Genomic DNA, 21,146 nt, shown 5'->3' on the forward strand with positions numbered 1-21,146 from the left:
TTAGAAAAGTTCTGATATAAGAGATACAACAGGTGCTTGTAGCCCTCTTTCTGCACACTAGGACAGATTCTATGTTAGTACCTAGTCATGTGTCCAGCAGTCAGGATGCTACTAATCTCTATGTTAGTAGCATATAGTAAGAATATTAAAAGTTTTTCCTTTATCCATTTCAAAAAAAAAAAACCAACACAGGGATGGTGGCTCATGCTTGGAATTTTGGAATTCTAGCACTCAAGAGGTTGAGTAACACACACATACAGAGTTTAACACCAACCGAGGTTAACAGAGAGACCGTGTCTAATAGATAATGAGGCATGCTGGCTCACCCAGCACTGGAAATGCTAGAGCAGGCAGATCATCATAGGTTTGAGGGCAACTGGAGCTACTACTGAGTGAGATCCTGTCTTGAAAGGGGGAGGGGGACAATAAAGAGTGGGATCTGTTTAAAACTAGCTGAGTTAGATGGCTCAAGAGAGCATCTGTGGACAATTTTCATTTCCCACACATCTACAAAATGCTGCTGTGTTGGTAAAGGTACCATCTCGTTTTGCGTTTGTTTTTAAGATCCACTGCATCAAGTTCATTCTGAATTTTAAAAAAAAATGTATTATTCTTTTTCATGCTTAATAAAAAAGATTGGGGCTAGAGATTTAACTCAATGGCAGAGTGCTTGTCTCTCTTGTACAGGTCTTGATGGCAGGGGATCATGAAGAGGAAGGGTGTAAACACAGGCATTGTGTTGCATGCTATATAGTCCCAGGTTTGGGAAGTGGAGACAGGACTAGCAAGAATTTCAGGCCAACCAAGTTACGGGGGGGGGGAGGGGGGATGAATGAATGAATGAATGAATGAAAGCAAACAATCAAGACTAAATGGATTGAGAACGACAAATGCTACCTAAAAGCAAATCATCAACTAACCTAGATTACAGCAAGCTGTGTAATAAAAAATTACCTGACAAAGTGCAAGGATATGAGCCAACCTGTAATACTATTCCTGGGAGGATTTCAAATTCTACAAACACCGGCATCAGACACACCACACCACCGCTTTCAGGAAAGTATGTTTTCTAGAGTCAAAGCTTCAGCATCCATGCCTCCTTACAAAAAGGTTAGAACAAATTAACACTGTTTTAATTGTTCACTCATATAGTTAGTTTAAATGCTTTTTTCAAGGCCAATATTTAATAAGACCATCTCTTAAAGCTTAAACACTTTAGGTTTTCTACTGTTCCTTTCCCCTAATGCCTATGTTTACATCAATGATAAAAACCATCTCATACTGAGCATGTAGCTCCAAACCTGTAATCCCAGCAGTAAACAGGCTGAGACACAGAGAACACTGTGAGTTCAAACTGTCAAGAGTTAGACTGAGTTCATGGCCAACCTAGGGTACCCAGCAAGGCATTGTCTTAATAAACAAAACTAAGCTCAGTTTGATGGCCTCCACCTATAATCCAGATGAAGGTAAGAGGATCTGGTGCTCAAGGCCATCCTAGGTACAAATTCAGTTGAAGACCAGTCGGACCATTTGAGACTCTCTAAACAATAAAAAAGATGCAATACCTTTTATGTTGTTGTTTTGAGACAGGGTTCTCTATGTAGCCCTAGCAGTCCTGGAAGTTGCCATGTAGACCATCCTGGTCTTGAACTCACAGATATCTGCCTGCCACTGCCTCCCAAGTGCTGGGAAAAATACATTTTCTTAATAAACTCCAACTATATGCATCATTAAAAGAAAATTAATATGAGTTCCAGCAATTCTACTTTATGTATGTTCAAAGAACTGTTCCATTCACCAAGGACATACCTGCCTCCCCAACATCACTGCAGCATTACTGATAATAGTCAAGATATGTAAGCAACCTAAGTATCTGCCAATAGATGAAAAAAGAAAATGTGATCTATATACAACAGAACAACATACACCAGTGGTTCTCAACCTATGGGTCACAACCCAAAGGGGCCGAATAACCCTTTCACAGGGGTTGCCTAAGACTATTGGAAAACACAGATATCCACATTACAGTTCATAACAGTAGTAAAATTATAGTTATAAAATAGCAATAAAAATAATTTTATGGTTGGGGTCACCATAAAGAACTGTATTAAAGGGTTTCAGAATTAGGAAGGCTGAAAATCACTGCCATATACCATATTTTTTTTAAAAAAAAAAATATTCTGTTGTATACGGCAATATGGACAGAACTGGAAGAGAAGACATTAAGCTCCATGAAGTCAGACACTCTCACACTGTGTGTGGCACATGTGTGCCTACCCATCTACACATACACACTAAAATGTAAAGACTAGTTCTGCAATTTGTGTCATCTACAGGAAAAACCTTTGGGCAGGAAGAGCTGAGGCAGGTTGTATGGATGAAGCTGGGAGTGAAACCCTAGGAAGATTCATGGTGGTCAGTCGAACACTACACTTCTCAGTTATCCCTTGCATTACAGAAAGCATCTGTCTGTTTTGAGATAGTCTCACTCAATAGTCTAGGCTGTACTGAAACTCAGTATATAGCCCAGGCTGGCCTCAAACACAAGGCAATCGGCCTGCCTTAGAATCCTGAGTGCTGGAATGACAAGTGTGGAGCACCATGCCCAGCTCAGACAAATATTTTTAGGCATGTGCTGCGCACGTGTGCTCATATCCATTTAGGTGCATTTATGCATACGCGTGTGTTCATGCCTATGGAAGCCAGGTGCTGAGAATAATTGTCTTTTATCATTCTCCACCTTATTTATTCTTGCTAAACCAGATTCCTGGATTGAGCTAATCAAGCAAGTCACCTTGCCAGAAGGTCTCCTGTCTCTCCCACAAAGCACTGGGATTCAGACAGTTGTCAATCACACCTGCCCTGAGCCATCTCCCCATTCCAGAAAAACAAGTTTTGTTCAGAAGAGAAGCTACAACAAAATTAAAGAGGGAATGCCATATTATACTCTAAAAGTTAGTTATGCTGAAATTATCTGATTAATACTGAAATTATTTTTATTCCCTTAAGCACTCATTATTCTTCAGCCACTAAATAATCTGATAGCTCACATGTTGCTTAATTTATAATTATTCATATAAAAATGTTCTACTTAGTATTAGAATATTTTACTGTTAAAAAAAACACAGAAAGATATAAATATGCAAACTCCCACATGATCCAAAATGCCCAAGTTCTTCTCAGAGAGGACTACCAAGCCAGAGTGAGACTCACCTTAGAGGTTCAGCAACAGCCAGTATCTGGTAAAGAGTTCTTTATGTGCCACATGTGACATCACACGCCTGTGGAGGCCCTTTCTGAACCAACTTAATATAGAAAAATTACCTTTTTAAATTTATTCAATAAAATCCTTTTATTTGTCTCCAAAACTGGTTCACTTACATTTCAAACTCGCCTACAATCCTAATACCTCAGTATCAGTAAGTATTAAGTTTCTCTCATCCAGGATATTCCTATGTGCTCACATTACACTCTCCCTCCAGCTTCACCTTTCCACCTGTGCATCCAGTACTCTACTTCTTTTAACATGGGCACTCCTTTATTATTTTACAGATCATTCATGTGTATCTTATAGAAAAGACTTACTCTGCTTCAAACCCTCATTTACACCCGAAGCACCAAAAACTATTATTTTCATTGCTTCCAAAGTACACAATTTTCTTACCTTTATAGAGATGAGCGGAAATAAAAGAATTTCTTCTCACAATCACATCTTTTTTGTTTGTTTGATTGGTTGATTTTTTGAGACAGGGTTTCTCTGTGTAACAGTTCTGGCTATCCTGGAATTCACTCTGTAGACCAGACTGGCCTGGAATTCAAAGACCCACCTGCCACTGCCTCCTAAGTGCTGGGATTAAAGGCGTGTGCCACCAACACCCAGCCACATCATCTACTTTTTTCAAAAAATATTTTATTTATTTGTTTGTTTGTTTATTTATTATTTCTATCTGTTATCTCCACTGGATGAACATGTTAGCATGTAACAAGCAAAGTTTGCTCTTCTCAGTTGTCTAGAGCTTAATAAAAATCAGGTAAAAGGTCAAAGTCTGATGACTCTATAAATATAGACCCATACCTCAGGATGTCTCTTTTCGATCACTCCCATACATCAAACCTCTATAAAGGCCAACTGTGAAAGAAAAAGAAAAATCAGAGCCAAAGAGATGACTCAACAGGGTAAGAGGACCTACCACCAAGCCCACCAACCTGAGTTTGATCCCTAAAACCCACATGGTGGAAAGAATACACTCATGAAGTTTGTCCTCTGACCTCCAACACACAAACTGTGACATATATGCCCATACACAGATAGACAGACAGACAGACAAATAGATGACTAATAAATAAAAATTTAAGTTAAAAAGCAAGGCCAGCCATGGCAGCTCAAGCCTATGTTGCCAGTAGTGTGGAGACTAAGATATGAATTGAAGGCCTACAAAGTGAGCTCTAAACCAACTTGGGCTACAGAGTGAGATCCTGTGTCAAGCACAGTGGTCTGTTTCTGTGATCTCAGCACTTTGGTGTAAGTGATGAAAAAATCAGGAGTTCAAGGTCATCTTCAACTGCTCAACTACATAGTGAATTCTGGCCTGCCTAGACTTGTGATCTTGTTCAAAACAAATATAACACAAGGGAGGAAGGGAGGGAGGGAGGGAGGGAAGGAGGGAGGGAGAAGGGCAGATAAAAGCTACAGGGTTCTCAAAAAATTACAACTAATGTCTCACTTAAGAGAGACAAAATATTGTTAATATTATGATTGTATAAAGGTAAATTAACTCAACATTTGCCTTTCATAAGCAAATATTTACTAGGTTTTAAATCAGCCAAAATTCAAAATTAGTTCTTACCATTTAAAGCCAAGTGCTATATGTAATTCTGACAGACTAAGAAGCGGCTGAGACATTTGTTGTTGGGGGTTTTACAAAAATAATGTATCAAGGGGGCTGAAGAGATGGCTCAGCAGTTAAAAGCACTAGCTGTTCTTCCAGAGGACTGGGATTCAATTCCCAGCACTCACATGTGTCAGCTTACAGTTGTCTGTAACTCAGGTTCCCAGGGATCTGACACCTTCATATCAATGCACATAAAATGAAGTTAAAAATAAATTTTAAGACTGACATTTAAGACTAGAGTCATACTCTGTTAAAAAGCAAGAATAACCTCCAAGTAATCAAATGACTAGGTAAAAAACTAGGCATTTAAATTAATGCTTACTTAAATGTCAGTTATAGAAAGTAGTAAAAAAACTTCTGATTCTTTTCTACATTCATCTGATTATCGTAAGTAACATTAATATTACCTTGAGAGTAAATAGGATATTAACAATATCAATAGCAAAATACTATTATTTATTTTTTATCTTATGTGCTTGGTGTTTTGCCTATATATGTGTCTGTGTGATCTCCTGGAACTGGAATTATGACAATTGTGAGCTGCCATGTGCCCTGGCAGAATACTTGTTGCCTTACATGTAGGAAGCCCTGGGTTCAATCACCAGTAGAGTATTGTGGCACCTGTGAGGTGGAAGCAGGAGTATCAAAAATTCACTGATATTAAGTACAAGGTCAAACTGTAATATAACATTTCTCAAAAATAGCAGAAGGGGCTGGAGAGATGGCTCAGTGGTTAAGAGCACTGAGTGCTCTTCCAGAGAACCTGGGTTCAATTCCCAGCACCCATAATAGCAGCTCACAACTGTCTGTAACTCTAAGATCCAACACCCTATACAGACATACACCAATAAAATCAAAATAAATAAACAAATAACATGAACTCTAACATAATAGATACTGTAAGTTCAAAAGTAGAGTCATGGGTTGAGGAGATGGCTCAGTCTGGAAAGTGTTTACCTTAAAAGCATGAAAACCTGAGTTTAATCTCTAGAACCCACTTAAAACTGTCAGGCATAGTAACACTATAACCCCAGCACTGGGGTGCAGAAACAAGATTCCTGGGACTTATGGGCCTACCCATTTGGCCAAATTGGTGAGCCCCAAGCCAATGAGACGCTGTCCTGTTTCTGAGGATCACACACACACACACACACACACACACACACACACACACACACACACACCTGCTTCAAAAAAAAATAAAAGTCACTAATTTAAAAAATTATCTCAAACTCCAATAGATAGAAAAGCTGATTCCCTACTCCCTTCTCTCTGAACACTAAAACAGAGAAAACAAGAGTTATAAATTCTATCTTCTTTTCAATAACAAGACATTGCAACTCTAAAAACTCAGGGCCAACTGAAGACAGCAAGTAGGAACATAACAATTCATGCCTTAGAACCCTAGAAAAGTTTAACATCAGGAGAATGGGTCTCAAGATGCATAGGGGAACAAAGACATCATAGCAGCCTCCGTTCTCATAACCAGATGCTCTTGCTGCTCCAGATTCAGCAGGAATCTCAGCAACTGTTCAGTAGGACAGCAAAAAACGCACAATCAATTAGGACAACAGGTGCAGTGGAATGTTGAGCTAAGACAAAAACAGGGAGGTTTTTCTTTGTTTTAAATTTACTTATTTTAATTATGTATGTGTGGGAGGCAAGGTATGTGCACGTGAGTGTGAGTACTCAAGGAAGATGGGAGGCTTCAGATCCCTTCTGAGCAGTAGTTACAGGAGATTGTGAGCTGCCCTGTGTGGGTGCTGGGAAACAAACATGGGCCTCTAGAAGTATAATAAGCATGCTTAATCAGAGTCATCTGTCCAGATGACAAAAAAAGACTGAAGATACTGAGATTTAAGCTAACCTTACACCCATTTGCCCAACTGTCTTTAATTGCTCATCAAGAACATAGGCAACCAGATTTATACCTTCCTCTCCATACCACAGAGGTGGTTTGAGGGTCATTCTCTGGGAAAATGCAATTGCTCCATAAACCAGCCCTGTAAAGCTGGGGTATGGTGGCAGACACACACCTGTAATCCTATCAAAGAGGCAGGAGGATCAACACCAATTCAAGATAAACATGCACTGCACAGTGAGACTCTGTCTCAAAAACATGCAAGGAAAAAAGAAAAGGAAAATCCTATAGATTTAAGTCCTAGATGCATTACCATATTTTAAAATAAATTCACTGTTCATTGTAGCACGAATAATGAAAACCCAGAGACAGATACTGGGGTTCAACCTGAGGATCAGAAAAGCAAAGCAGCCTAGCCACTAGAGAGCGCTTACCTCTATGAAATCTTCAGACTGAAAGAGAATGAGTTCCTGTCTCATCCCACCTTATATTCCTCTCTAGGGCTGGCGGCACACCATCAACACCCAGCCTTTATGGCTAACTAGTGTGGCTGCTGGGATTAAAGGTCTGTGCCACCACTGCCTTGCCTGTATGGATGACTAGTATTAGCTGTTTCGTGTTCTAATCTTCAGGCAAGGTTTATTTATTAAAATAGAAATGAAACATCGCTACAGTTCATCATTCTGTGAAAGTCTCAGCATTCATGATTAAAGATTAAAGGGGCTACAAATATCTTTTTCTTTTCTTTTCTCTTCTTTTCTCTTCTTTTCTGAAACACCCTCTCACTATTTAGCCCTGGCTGGCCTTGAACTAACAAAGATTCACTTGCCTCCTGAGTGCTGAAATCAAAGGTATTCGATACCGTGCCCCGTCAGTAAATATTTTACCAGGGGTGGAGGTCTGGAGGTGAAGGGAGGAAATTAACTGGAAATTGAACCTGGTGCCAAAAATGCTAAGCAAGTTCTCCTATCATCAAAAGACATGCCCACCCTTTTTACTTTTCTCTTAAGGCAGAGTCCCACCAAGCAATCTGAGTTGGCCTTAAACTTGTCGTCCTCTTGTTTCAACCTCCTGAATAAGATATTACAGGCCAGCACCACCAGCTGCAAATTACCTTTTAAACAATACATTCTTCTTAAATTTTTAAACCTCATTATATGCATATACACACCTGCCATCCAGGGTGCATGAGTGAAGTCAGTGAACAATCTGTGGCAATCACTTCTCTGCTCCAACAATGTGGGTCCCAAAACCAATTGGGACATCAAGTTTGGCAGCAAGTACTGAGGTATGATCCCATTACTGGGAGGCAGAGGCAGGACAATCATTGAAGACCAGTTCCCAAGCCAATTGAAGGTCATTCTAGAATTCATAAGACCCTGTTAAAGAAAAAGGGAAGGAAGGAAGGAAGGAAGGAAGGAAGGAAGGAAGGAAGGAAGGAAGGAAGGAAGGAAGGAAGGAAGGAAGGAGAGAAGGAAGGAAACCAAAATGAAGGCCAGGACAAGAGTTACTGAAGTTAAAATATAAGCTGGACATAATAGGGCAAGACTGTAATGCTAGCCAAGAGGCAGAAACAAAGTTAGGAGTTCAAAATCATAGTCAGTTCAAGATCAGTCTGGGCTACAGAGAGAAAAAGAAAGAAATCAAGTGAGCAAAACAGAACAACAGACACAGACCCAGATCTATTCAATAAAAAAAAAAGTTTAAATATAGTGGCACAAGTCTATAATCTGGAGGTTGAGGTTTCAAAAAAGAGGAAAAAGAAAAAAACAGGGTTAAAAGATAGGTTGAAGAAACTTCACAGGCGCTAAAACATCAATAATATTGGAAAATAAAAACTAAGACAATTCATATAGTCCAACATCCAGTTAAAAAGACAACAGACAATAAAGAGAAGAAAAAAATGCAACAAAATTTCCAGTGAAGAACCTGAAAAAGATACCCATGTGTCCAGAACAACAGACTAAAAGAGTGCCCACGAAGCTAGACCTAAAACCTCTAACTAGGACATTGAAGAATTCTTAAATCCCAAGACTTTCAAAAAGCAAGCTCTGCCACTAACGAAGGAATCAGAAAGGTGCTGAAAAAGCAGCACCATTCAAAGCTAGAAAACAGAAAACTGCTTTCAATGATGTGGGGTGTCCTTCTGAACACGTACGTGTTGCTTTTATTGGTTGATGAATAAAGCTATTTGGGCCAATGGCTTAGCAGAGCAAAGCCAGTCAGGAAATCTGAACAGAGATATAAGGAGAGAGTAGGCGAAGTTAAAGCAACACCATGTAGCTGCTGAAGGAGGACATACATGCAAGAACCATACCAGTAGGCGATACACAGATTGATAGAAACAGGTTAATTTAAGATGTAAGAGTTAGTTAATAAGAAGCTGAGCAGTGTTGTAATTAAAATATAGTTTCTGTGTGATTATTCGGGTCTGAGCGGCCAGGAACAAACAAGCAGTCTCCACTTACAAACCTAGACTCCCATCAAACACTCAAGAGAATCAAAGAGAAAAATTAACACACTGTCATGGAACTATAGGCATGTCTCCATGGCAGAACCCTGTAGCATATTATGCAAGGTCCTGTTTCACCCCAGCACCACCTTAAAGAAAACTTGTCTATGATGTGTCTCACAAACTTCCCTTTATATGCAGTCTTTCTGTGCAAGAAGCTACTAGAGGATGACAGGCTTCAAGCTAGAATATTCAGCAAAAACACTGTCACACACAGAAGGACAAGACTGTCACACACAGAAGGCCTAGGGAGTCTCCCAGGTTATAGCTATGCAACCAGTCTAATTAATAACCAGCCTGTGACAGAAAAGAGGAGAAAAGGTCTAGACTAGAGATAGCCAGGAAATCAATAGGAGCCAAAAGACTATCTCTCTGCTGACTTGACTGTGAGGAAACTCACAAAGGTTACTGAGGTTATAGAAACAGATAAAAGGTAATTAGTCAAATAAAGAGAATTTTTAACTCAGAAGAAAAAAAAGGAGGGCAAGATGGCTCAGTGGCTAAATACGCTTGCTAGGCAAGCCTGACAACCTAAATTCAATCCCTGGAACCCATCTAAATGTTAAAGGAGAAAACTGGCTTCACAACGTTGTCCTCTGGCTTCCATATGCAAGCCATCACACACACACACACACACACACACACACACACACACACACACACACACACATCCTGTGTATGTCCAAATAGTAATTTTTTTAAAAAAAAATTTACAAGAGAAAGACAAAGAAGGGTGCAAAGATTTTAGGGACCAGGAGTACATTTCTATACAGAATAACATTTGCCAGGAGTGATGGATGTGACAGTACAACCGCACACATGCTGGTACTACATGTACAAAACTGAAAACTTGTACAAATTCAAGTCAGATAAAAATCCCAGCATCAAGAGGGTGAGTTGGGGTAGGTGGGCACTGAGAAGCTATTGGCAAGTGATGGAAACAGGAGACTGTTTTCTTCAAGGATGTTCCAGTAGATGGTCCTACACCCTGACATACAGACATAGCAACTCAGTAGAATTAAAAAAAGAGATAACACAGGGGTTGGTGGTGGTACACGCTTTTAATCCCAGCATTTGGGAGGCAAGAGGCAGGCAGATCTCTAAAAGTTCAAAGTCAACCTGGTCTGCAGAATGAGTTCCAGGACAGACTCCAAAGCTACACAGGAAAACCTGTCTTGAAAACCCAAAGATGAAGTTGAGAGGGAAACGTTGGAAGGGAGACAGAGGAGGAATTGGAGGGAGAAATATGGAGAATGGTTTTGATTCAAATACATTATATGCATATATGAACATTAAACATTTTTAAATAGTAATAACAGAACTTATATTTAAAGGATATGGAAAGATAGCTCAGCAGTTAAAAGCACTTGTTGTCTCTGAAGAGGAACCAGGCTCAGTTCTCAGTACCCCATGGTGGATCACAGATCACCTGTAACTCCAGTTCTGAGGGATCTGAAACCTTCTCTTCTAGTTAATGCAGGCACCAGGCACATGTGGTACTCACACATACAGGAACTCACACATACACATAAAATAAAACTTTTTCTTTTATTAAAATTAAGTCGAATGTTGTGACAGACACCTTTAATCTCAGCACTCAAGTAGGAGCCAGAAGCGGGAGGATCTCTGTGAGTTCAAGGCCAGCCTGGTCTACAGAGTAAATTCCAGAACACCCAGAAATTTTCTCAAAGAAAAAAAAAAAGAAACAAACAAAAACAATAAACCACTATACATACATATTATATATATGCTGGAGAGATGCCTGCTCTTCCAGAAGACTGGGTTCAATTTCCAGCACCCACATGGCAGCTCATAACTGTCTGTAACTCCAGTTCCAGGGGATCTGACAACCTCATACAACATACATACAGGCAAAACATCAATACACATAAAATAAAAACAAATCATTACAAAACTATGTGAATTACAATATCTTAATAAAATGTTCATAAGCATTGCTACTTGGCACACTAACATGGGCCTGACTATATCCACATAAAACCTCATAGAGCTTGAAACAAAAAATTCTATACACACACCAAAAACAAAAACAAACAGTTAAGCACAGCCAGACATTCTGCAGGATACAAGAAAGTGACTGACAAACTGGCAATATAGGTGGAACTGTCTTTGAAATGTTCTGCTTCATGGAAATGTCTGGCGGATACTATGGGCCAGTAGGCAGAAGATGGGTACCTACAACGTTACAGAAGAACTTTGGGTGACTGTCCAGGCAGTGAGATATCTCTGTCAATTCTAGAGTTTTGGAAGTTGCTTACAATGCACTTCCTGTTTACATAGGTAATATTATATCCTTCTGGAGTCTTTGATAGAGTTAAAGAATAGTTATAGTTTTCCTCAGTTATGATAAAAGATGAAGTAGATATAAACATTATAACTGTAATTCTTGCTTGATACCTGTTTTATTTTATGTAATTTTACTATGTGAAAGTTAAAACCTTCCTTTTTCTTTAAACAGAAAAGGGGAAATGATGTGGGAAGTCCTTCTGTCTATGTGTTGCTTCTATGGTTAGTGAATAAAGCTGTTTTGGCCAGTGGGGGGAAAAAAAAGAGGGCAAGGAGGGAGTTCCAAGCAGATAGAGGAGGACAGAGTAGGCAAGGCATGGAGAAGCCATGTAACCCCTCCAGAGACAGATGCTGGGGACAGAACTTTACCCGGTAAGTCAAAGCCATATGGCAATACACAGATTAATAGAGATGGGTTAGTTTAGGATATAAGAGCTAGTTAAAAATATGCTTCAGCTATTGGCCAGTGTTGCAATTAATACAGATTTCTGTGTGATAATTTCTGTTTCTAGCAAACAGCCTCTGGATACTGATATGAAAGAAACAAATCAACAGTATCTTCTGTTCCAAATCTGATACATTGTACCTTTTCTATCTTCTAATGTTTTGTAACCTTGGGTGCTGTTTCTGCATCATACTGGAAACACTTAACTCCATCACTAAAAGCTCTTTTCATTAAAAACCTAATTTTTCATCATTGGAAAGGATAAACACGTTATTCATGCTTGCAATCCAAAAATGCATGATAATGTCTTTAAAAAAATCTTTTCTCATTTTTAATTTCTTGAGGCTTTATTTTCATTTTCAACAGGTCTCCCTCCTGCTTCCACCTCCCAAGTGTTTAAACACATGTGCACCACATGCCCTTTACGTTGCTCTTCGAATCAAACAGAGGGTTTCCTGCATGTTAAACAAGCTTACAATCTACCAAAGGAGCACAGACATTTCCAGCTCCACTCCTTTTTTTTCCCCTTTACCTTTATTCTCCTTTTAAATTCCTATCCTCACCAATCCGACTTAAGAAATTTTGTTTCATTTATTTTGGTTTTTGAAACAAAGTCTTGCCCTGTAGTCCTGGCTGGTCTCAAACTTACTACATAAACCAGGCTGACCTCAAACTTCCAGCATTTCTTCTGCCTCTGCCTCCCTGGTACTGGGGTTACAGAAGTACAGCTTCAAAACTGATGTATTTGAAAAACTCACTCCGTACTGTTCTTACCAGTTGTAAAGGTTCAAACATATTGCCCCAACCTCAGTATCTTTTCTTACTCTTTTAAACTCCTCCTTCATGACTTAACCATCTTCATAAGAAGTTTCCTCATATACATCTACAGCTAATAATAAAATGTGTATGTTGTGCTCAATAAACAATCTCATTTGTAAATCAAGACTCAGCAGCCTCTACCACAGCACTAGTTGGGCAACCTTGTACTGTTTCAAGTTGAAACAGATGCCAGTATTTCTCCTCCCACTTTTTCCCTCCTCTGAGTCACAAGAAAGTATCAGTAATTTCATTCCAATACTTGACACAGCATTATATCCTATATTCCTTGAAAAAAACAGCTCTAACATTATCACCTCTATGAAGCTCTAGACAACTCTATCACGAAAAGGACAAATAACCCAAGTCAAAACATTGCCCCTCCCAAGTAACCCCACTCTTCAAATTAAAACTAATGTGAGTAGAACTATTGTACTCCACCAATATGTTGGGGTGTGTATAACATAATAATTAAATTCTCAGAATGAGAAGCATAGCCATGAACAGAGCCCTGAAAAAGAACAGTGCTGGACTCTAAGTGAAACCCTTTTACTGAAGGTTCCTCTTTCCTTACCAGCCACTGTTAGCATTAGCTGTCATCTGGAACAGAAGGGACTTTCTATGATCAAATGCTCTTTTAGAGCACAAGGTCAAATGTTTCAACAGTCTTGTAGGTTATTTGGTAGTGGGTGTCACATGTCACAAAATTGACCATTTTAGCCACTTTTAAAAACTGAACTTAGGTTGGGCTTGATATTGCAATCTCAGCCAAAAGAGTGGGTGAAACTAGGGGATTAACAGTGCCCCATTACCTCCAATACTTACTCAACATCTCAAATGAAAAATTCTATGTCCATTAACCATTAACTTTGCATATGTCTGCCACTGACATTCTGGTAATCTCTATTCCATTTTCTCGATAAGTATGTCTGCTCTAAGTACCTAACATCCTCTGACATCTGCTTACTTTGTTGTTTTGTTTTTGAGTCATAGCCCTGGCTGTCCTGGAACTCACTATGTAGGTCAGGCTTGCCTTAAACTCACAGAAATCTACCTGCTTCTGCCTCTGGAGTGCTGTAATTAAAGGTGTGAACCACCACACTGGCTATTTTTATGTGTTTGAGGCCCATCTATGTTATAGCACTTAGCAGAATTTCATTATTTTTCAAGGATGAATAACCCATGGCATGCAAACATTTTATTTATTAATTATTCACCCATCAGTGAGCTCTAAGTTATTTATACTTTTTGGCTACTGTAAATAATGTTCCTATGAACACTGGTATACAACCATCTGTGAGTCCCTACTTCAAACTCTTTGAATAGGTCTCACCTGGCATGCACAAGGTGCTGGGGGAGTCAGAGTTCAAGACAATTTTTTTGGTTTTTCGAGACAGAGTTTCTCTGTAGCTTTGGAGTCTGTCCTGGAACAGACTTTTGATTTGTAGACCAGGCTGGCCTCGAACTCACAGAGATGTGAGTTCACCTGCCTCTGCCTCCCGAGTGCTGGGATTAAAGGCAAGTGCCACCACTGCCTGACTCTAGCACAATTTTTTAAAATTGCTTTTAACTGTCTTGGGTATAACTTAGAAGCAGATTTACTAGATCATATTCTTCTTGTTGCCCTTTAAAAATAAAAGCAGGTTCTGTAGCCAGGCTAGACTCAAACTCCGTATTTAGCCAGGGATGTCCTTGAACTTCTGATCCCTTTGCCTCTTCCTTTTGAGCACCAGGATTACGGGTTCATCACCACACTCAGTTTATGAGGTGCTGAAGATTAAACCAGGGCTTCCTATGTGCTAGAGGAGCATTCTACCAACTGAGCCATGTACCCACATCTTTTTTTTTTTTTTTGCTGTATTTTTTCAAGCAGATTATCACTGTAGCCCAGGTTAGCACCAAACTTACTATGTAGCCCAGCCTGACCCTGAACACACAGCAATCCTCCTGTTGCAGTCTCATGGGTCTGGAGTTACAGTCATGAGCAGTAACACCAGGCTCACATATTCAATTTTAGAAAAACTACTATGCTATATCTGAAAGTGGCCAACTATCTGAGGTTCCAGCAACATCAGAGCTCCAAATGCTCCACATCTTCAACACTTGCTTTTGTTTGTTTTGTTTCTATGGGGTACTGTAAGAAATCATTTATTCTCGCACATACCCCCACGTGAGTTTCACACAAGCTAAGCACCCTACATCCCCAGCCCTCCTCTTGTTCCTTTTGAACAAGTTCTCACTAACTTGCTCAGGATGGTCTTGCTCTGTAGACTAGACAGGCCTTGAACCTGAAATCCTCCTGCCGCAGCCCATGTAGCCTGTGCCACCACGGTCTAATAGAGAATAGCCATTCTAATGACTGGAAAATAACTTCTCACCGTAGCTTTGACTTATATTTCTTTAAATATTAATGATGGTGAACATATTTTCATGTGCTTGTAAGCCATTTGTACATTTTTTTGGGGGGGGGGAGTCAAGTTTACATAGTTTTAATCTATTCTAAAAGCATATGCTTCAATGAGAAAAATCCCTTAGGCATTCTGGCATTCCTGCAGCATGCGCCTGAGTATCATCACTGCATAGTTCTCACATGCTTTATATGACAAAGGTTTGGCTCATTTCTCTAAAAAGCAGCACTATGTAAAATGGAGTCAGTTGAGTTTCATCAATTCTTCTGTTGTTTTCCTTTTGTATAGGAAGCCAGTATCTTACTTTGTAGTACGGATTAGCCTAGAACATGCTACATAAACCAAGCTTGCTTCAATTTGCAGTAATTCTTTTGCCTCTGTCCTGGGCGATGGCATTACAGAATTGTGCCAGCAAGTTCAGCTTATCCCTAGTCAGCCTGGAATTATTCATGTAGATCAGGATGGCCTCAAACTTACTTAAATCTCTGCCTTTTGAGTACAGGGATTACAGGCATACACCACCACATCCACTTAAATCAGCTGATTCTTAGGGGGTAAGAACTTATATTTACTGATTTGACTCTGTGTGTGTTCATGAGCACAATGAAGTGTCACAGCATACATGCAGAGGTCAGAGAAAGACTTGGAGATCTGATCTCTCCTACCAAATGGGTCCCAGGGATCAAACTCGGGTCACTAGGCTTGGTTCAAGTACCCTGCTGAGCCCTCTTGCAGGCCCAATCAACAAGTCTTTATTCAGGTTAGTGGAATCAATTTACTATTCCAAAGAATAGGTAATGTATTCAGTTGATAAAGATACTACACCTCTCAGGCAAGTCTTTATCAATTTAAATTCTTACAAGAGGACTGGGATTACATTATTCAGTGAAGATATTGTCCTTAGAGGGAGAAAAAATATGTATGGGGGAGGATTAAGGACCAAGCGATAGCACATGCAGTGGGAACAATCCATTATTCTTAACTGTGTACTTTGCTGGACAGTGGTGGTACATGCCTTTAACCCCAGCACTCGGGAAGCAGAGGCAAGTGGATCTCTGTGAGTCTGAGGCCAGCTTAGTCTACAAAATGAGTTCCAGGACAGCTAGGACTGTTACACAGAAAAACCCCGTCTCAAAAAAATAAAAATAAAATAAAAAGAATATGTGCTTTGCCTGGCAATGGTATCACAAGCCTTTAATCCCAGTTCTTGGGAGGCAGAAGCAGGCAGATCTCTGAGCTCCAAGCCATCATGGTCTACAGAGTGAGTTCCAAGACTGCCAGGGATACACAGAGAAACTCTGTGTACAGAGAGACTCTATGTTGAAAACCAAACCAAATCAAACAAAAAACAACAACAAAACAAGTCTTAAAGGACTGTGTGCCTTTAAGAACAAGTTCATGCAACTATACTATCATAGAGTAACACTTTCCAGAGCTTATACTGCCAAAATTATGGTCAAATCAACTTCAGAAATCTGTACATCCAGAGCCAATAACTTTCTTAATTTCCAAACAATCACTGAATTTCTAAGACCAGTTTTTGCTCTAAAATGTTTGATGCACAAGCAGAAAGACCTTCGTGCACATTCCCAGTGTCCAAGTAAAAAGTCAGCACGGCACTGGGGAATCCCAGTACTGGGGAAACTAAGACAGCAGGATCTTTGGGGTTTGCTGGCCAGTCATTCTGACCAGCTGGCAAGATGGGTTCAGTCAGAGAACTCATCTCAAAAAGTGCAGCAAGAACAGAAGTTTGCACCTGACCTCATCCCCTGGCCTCCATCTTCACCACATGACCACACAAACACACACACACACACACACATTACTCAATTATTCAAACAGCTAATATTTATCAACTAAAATATGATCCCAATTTAATTTGTAATAGGAAGCAAATAAAAAAGAATGTTCCGTATAGAGAGGATCCCACTGTACTACCTCATTTCCCCTCCCCTGTGTTCATTTATTCATCAACCACCTCTTAGGTGCTTAGCACTTATAGGCAAAAAAGCATAGATCCCTGCCTCTGTGTAACTTATTTTTCAAATGGTTTTAAGATTCACTTTTTTGGTATTGTTTGTGAATGGTCTTACTATTTGAACCTGTGACACTCCTGTCTCAGCCATTCAAGTTTTGAAATTAGAGGCATGGCATGAGCCACCACACCCAGCTGTGACTTTAGATTCACTTTGGTTAAATGTGAAACATACCAGAAATTTATTTTTGCAACAGTATTCAATAAATCTAATCATAAAAACTCATGTAATTTCTAATATGAATGTGAAAGAGCTAAAGTCTAAAGAAATGCAAGCCCAGTAGCCCTGAGCACTCTAACAACCACTAGTCAATCTATAAAGAGTCTTCCTTCAGAGTCAGCCAGTATGAAGCTAAAATGACCCTGCCTAAAATATAAGGGGCTGCATTACTTGTCGCCTGGTCCTCCAGAACACTTGTAAGGTGACCACTTCTTCTTAATTGCAAGTGTTGACGCTCGATGTGTATATCAGTAGTGGAATGCCCATCCAGAAGAGGAGATGGGACTCTGGCCCACTGATAATACTTAATATTTTAAATGTCCTAAAAGTGGCAAACAAACTATCTCTAGCTATCTGTATATCATTTGGCTACATTTCTGTTGTTTAGACAAATACTGTCAACATAGTAGCCAGTAGCAACATCTGACAACCAGACAATTGAAATATGTCTAATATACATTGAGATGAGTGGCCCATACAGCTCCCACACTAGAGGAAAACAATGTAAAATACCTGTTTGAAGCAGGCTGCATAAAAGTACATCTTTGATGAGGTAAAGAATACTATTAAATTTTTCCTTTGTGACTACCAAAGTTTAATTACACGGGTAGCTCACAATTCTTTCATACAGCACTCTTTTAAGACAGTAGAAAAAGTCAAATTTCTGCTCAAAGCTAATGTATGAATGTGTTTGAGCTGTACTCAGAACTGTCAGAATTGTGTTGATTTTCTCAGGCTACTTTATTCAACATCTCATTCCAAAACATCAAATGTTTTCATATCAAAATGTGTAAATGTCAGAGGTTACAGTCAAATTATTTAGCAGAACACCAGCAAATATTTAAGTGGCCATTCTGTACAGGACACATTCAATCCATAAAGCAACATATTCTGTCACACAGCAGTAGCACAAAGGCCATAAATTTTGCACAAATCTGCACGTGCTCCTACAAAGTACCTGGCACCATTGCTAAGTGCTTTGCTCTCAACGACCTATAAAACCCTCACAAGCATCACACACAGTAGATACTGTTACACTGTTTAATACTATTTTAAGACATTGTAGCCAAAGTTGCAGTTAGTAACCTGTGGACTCAGGATTCCAACACAACAGACTACAAGTGAAACAACCTATTTTCCCAAGTGGAAGGACAACAAACAAGACTATGTATGAAATCTGGACCGGAGATGTAGCTCAGCAGTCTGCCTACCAAGCATGAGACTAGCTTCAATCCCCAGTACCTGGGAACAGGCAGCTTGGGAGCTGAGTGATCAACTTTCACTAAAAAACTTTGCTTCCTACTTCCCACCTCATCCTTCTGGGTGGCACGTTTTTTAAAAATTGACCATATGCTGGGTTGTGGTGGGAGACACCTTTAATCCCAGCACTCGGGAGGCAGAGGCAGGCAGATCTCTTCTGAGTTGGAGGCCAGCCTGGTCTACAGAGCAAGTTCCAGGACAGGCTCCAAAACTACAGAGAAACCCTGTCTCACAAAAACAAAAACCTGACCATACACTAAATTCTCTTTCAGAAAGGCTGTCTCCCCTCTGATCCAATTTATACTTGTCTTTCAGGCTTCATCTGAAACTGTCCATGCAAAGCTATTCAGATTCCCCACAATTTCGACTAGACCCTTTCCTCCCTCTGCTCACTATAGTGCTTTGCACACTACTGTGACTGTCTTCATCAGAGTGGTCAAGGGGTCTATTGTATCCTTCACATTTCCCAACACCTTTAACAGTGCTTAGCATTAGGTGCTCAATAAATATTTGCTGATCTAACCACCTGACTCACCCAGCTACACCTCAAAGCAAACTCGGTTCTGTAAGTGTTAACCCACAAAGCAGAGGGCAAGTTTAAGCTTCATGAAATTTTGACAATCCCTCCCACTAGTAAGGTAAAACAACTTATTTTAATAAAAACTTGTTTGTTCACTCTAATTTCAGTAAAACTTATTTTATATGAATGAGTTTAAGTTATTGATAAATACCTGTCCTAAGGAAATCCAGGCCGATTTCAGTAAATTGGTTGGAGTCAATTTGAGTTTCACAATTCTTAAGAGCTGAAAACCCACTACTGCTGCTTCTTTAATCTCATCATGAAATCAGTTACATTTATCACAACGTTTCCTGCACTGCCCTAATTCTGAAGCTGAGGTCCAAAAATGATAGACACAGGATACTTTAAAAATGGGGGGTGGAGGTAGGGGAGATGTTTCATGTACAGTTATTTTGACAAAATTAGTATTGGTGCCAGAGTCAAAACGACTTTCTTGGAACCTTCCCTTTTCATTTCCGAAACAGGAAACTCATTTAAAAGGTCAGCCCCCGCGCCCCAGCTTTTACTTCCATACCAACTAATTCCAAAATATGAGATAAAAGTACATTAGAAGTCCTTAGGCCCAAGACCGGCGAAACATTTCCCTGTAAATTCTAGCGTCAAGCAAAACACGAGAACTTGACTTGATTCCATCGGGTTGAAAACAGAAGAAACCGACCATCTCCCTCCGACTACTGCTTCTGCTGAGGTCTTGAAAAACCACTGTGAGCCAATCATGCCACATTCCCACCCCAAGCACGAAGAGCCTCCGATTGTTTGACACATCAATGGTTTAGTCAAGACAGCCAACTCACTCCCCCCTCACCGCCCCTCTCATTTTCCTTAATGATTCTGCAACTCTCAAGTTTACTCCAAGTCACAGCCAGATGGAATATACTCTGTGACACCAAATATAAATTCGGGCATTTACCACGTAGCCAGCAATGCTTCAACTTCAACCACTAAAATATGCCTATTACAAATATCACATCAAACAACTTCACCCGATTATGGAAAGGCCAGTCGAGTCACTTAAAGAAACAGGATTCTGGAACGCTGCTAAATGCTGCTGCATATTCTGTGCCAGCAGGCAACGAACAGAGAAGGAGACTTGAAAGCAAAGACCGGATGGAAAGCATGGGAAGACCCCGCCCCAGTAAGCGCTATTCCGATTCCAACAGTAACTTAGGTCTGTCGTCTGGAATCGGAATCACTGGAACAAAGGCGTAAATTCCGGGAAGCAAGACGTCTGGCATAAAAGAAAACGGCTCGCGGCTACAGAGCCCCCACACCATCCTCCCACAGGTCTTACCTATGGTGGAAATAAAGGTGGTATTGAAGGCATCATCCGAAAAACGAAAAAGGACGCAGGTCTTGCCCACTCCCGAGTCCCCGATCAGGAGCAGCTTGAAAAGCAGGTCGTACGTCTTCTTCGCCATTGGGAGGAGCGGCTCGGGCGCTCGCCGCCGGTAGTCCCAAGGGATCGGTGCTGCTCACTACGGCCAACTCCTCACCCGGGCGTTCTGGGGCCGCAGCAGCGGGGAAGCGTATGCCAGGGAGAAAGCAGCTCTCGAGACGGAGAGGGAGACCTTCCGAACGGCCTCGTCGAGGAAGCCCCGACGGTGGCGGCGCCCGTGCCTCCGAGGGGCGGCGCCCGCGGCTCCGCAGCCTCTCCCAGCCGCTCCGCCCGGTTCCGGGGAGTCGGTCGGGACAAAATGGCCTCCCCTCCCCCCCTCAGCGCGGCTCGGCCGGGACGCTCCCACGGGCGAGCGAGCGAGCTTTACGTCGAGGGAGCGCGGCGGGCTTGGACACGGCCTCCGCCCGGAGTACA

General features: G+C 40.6%; 1 protein-coding gene across 1 annotated transcript in view; it reads right to left on the minus strand.

Moving 5' to 3' along the window:
• Nucleotides 1-21,117, minus strand: part of Rab10 (RAB10, member RAS oncogene family) — a 55,852-nt gene extending 34,735 nt beyond the window's left edge. The window contains exon 1 of the mRNA XM_048436622.3: nt 20,628-21,117. Coding sequence (XP_048292579.1) covers nt 20,628-20,754 — 127 coding nt within the window. The 5' untranslated portion in view covers nt 20,755-21,117. The remainder of the gene's footprint in view (nt 1-20,627) is intronic.
• Nucleotides 21,118-21,146: the final 29 nt, after the last annotated feature.

This window comes from Myodes glareolus, chromosome 6, assembly GCF_982192425.1.
Source record: "Myodes glareolus chromosome 6, mMyoGla1.1, whole genome shotgun sequence".
Taxonomy (NCBI): domain Eukaryota; kingdom Metazoa; phylum Chordata; class Mammalia; order Rodentia; family Cricetidae; genus Myodes; species Myodes glareolus.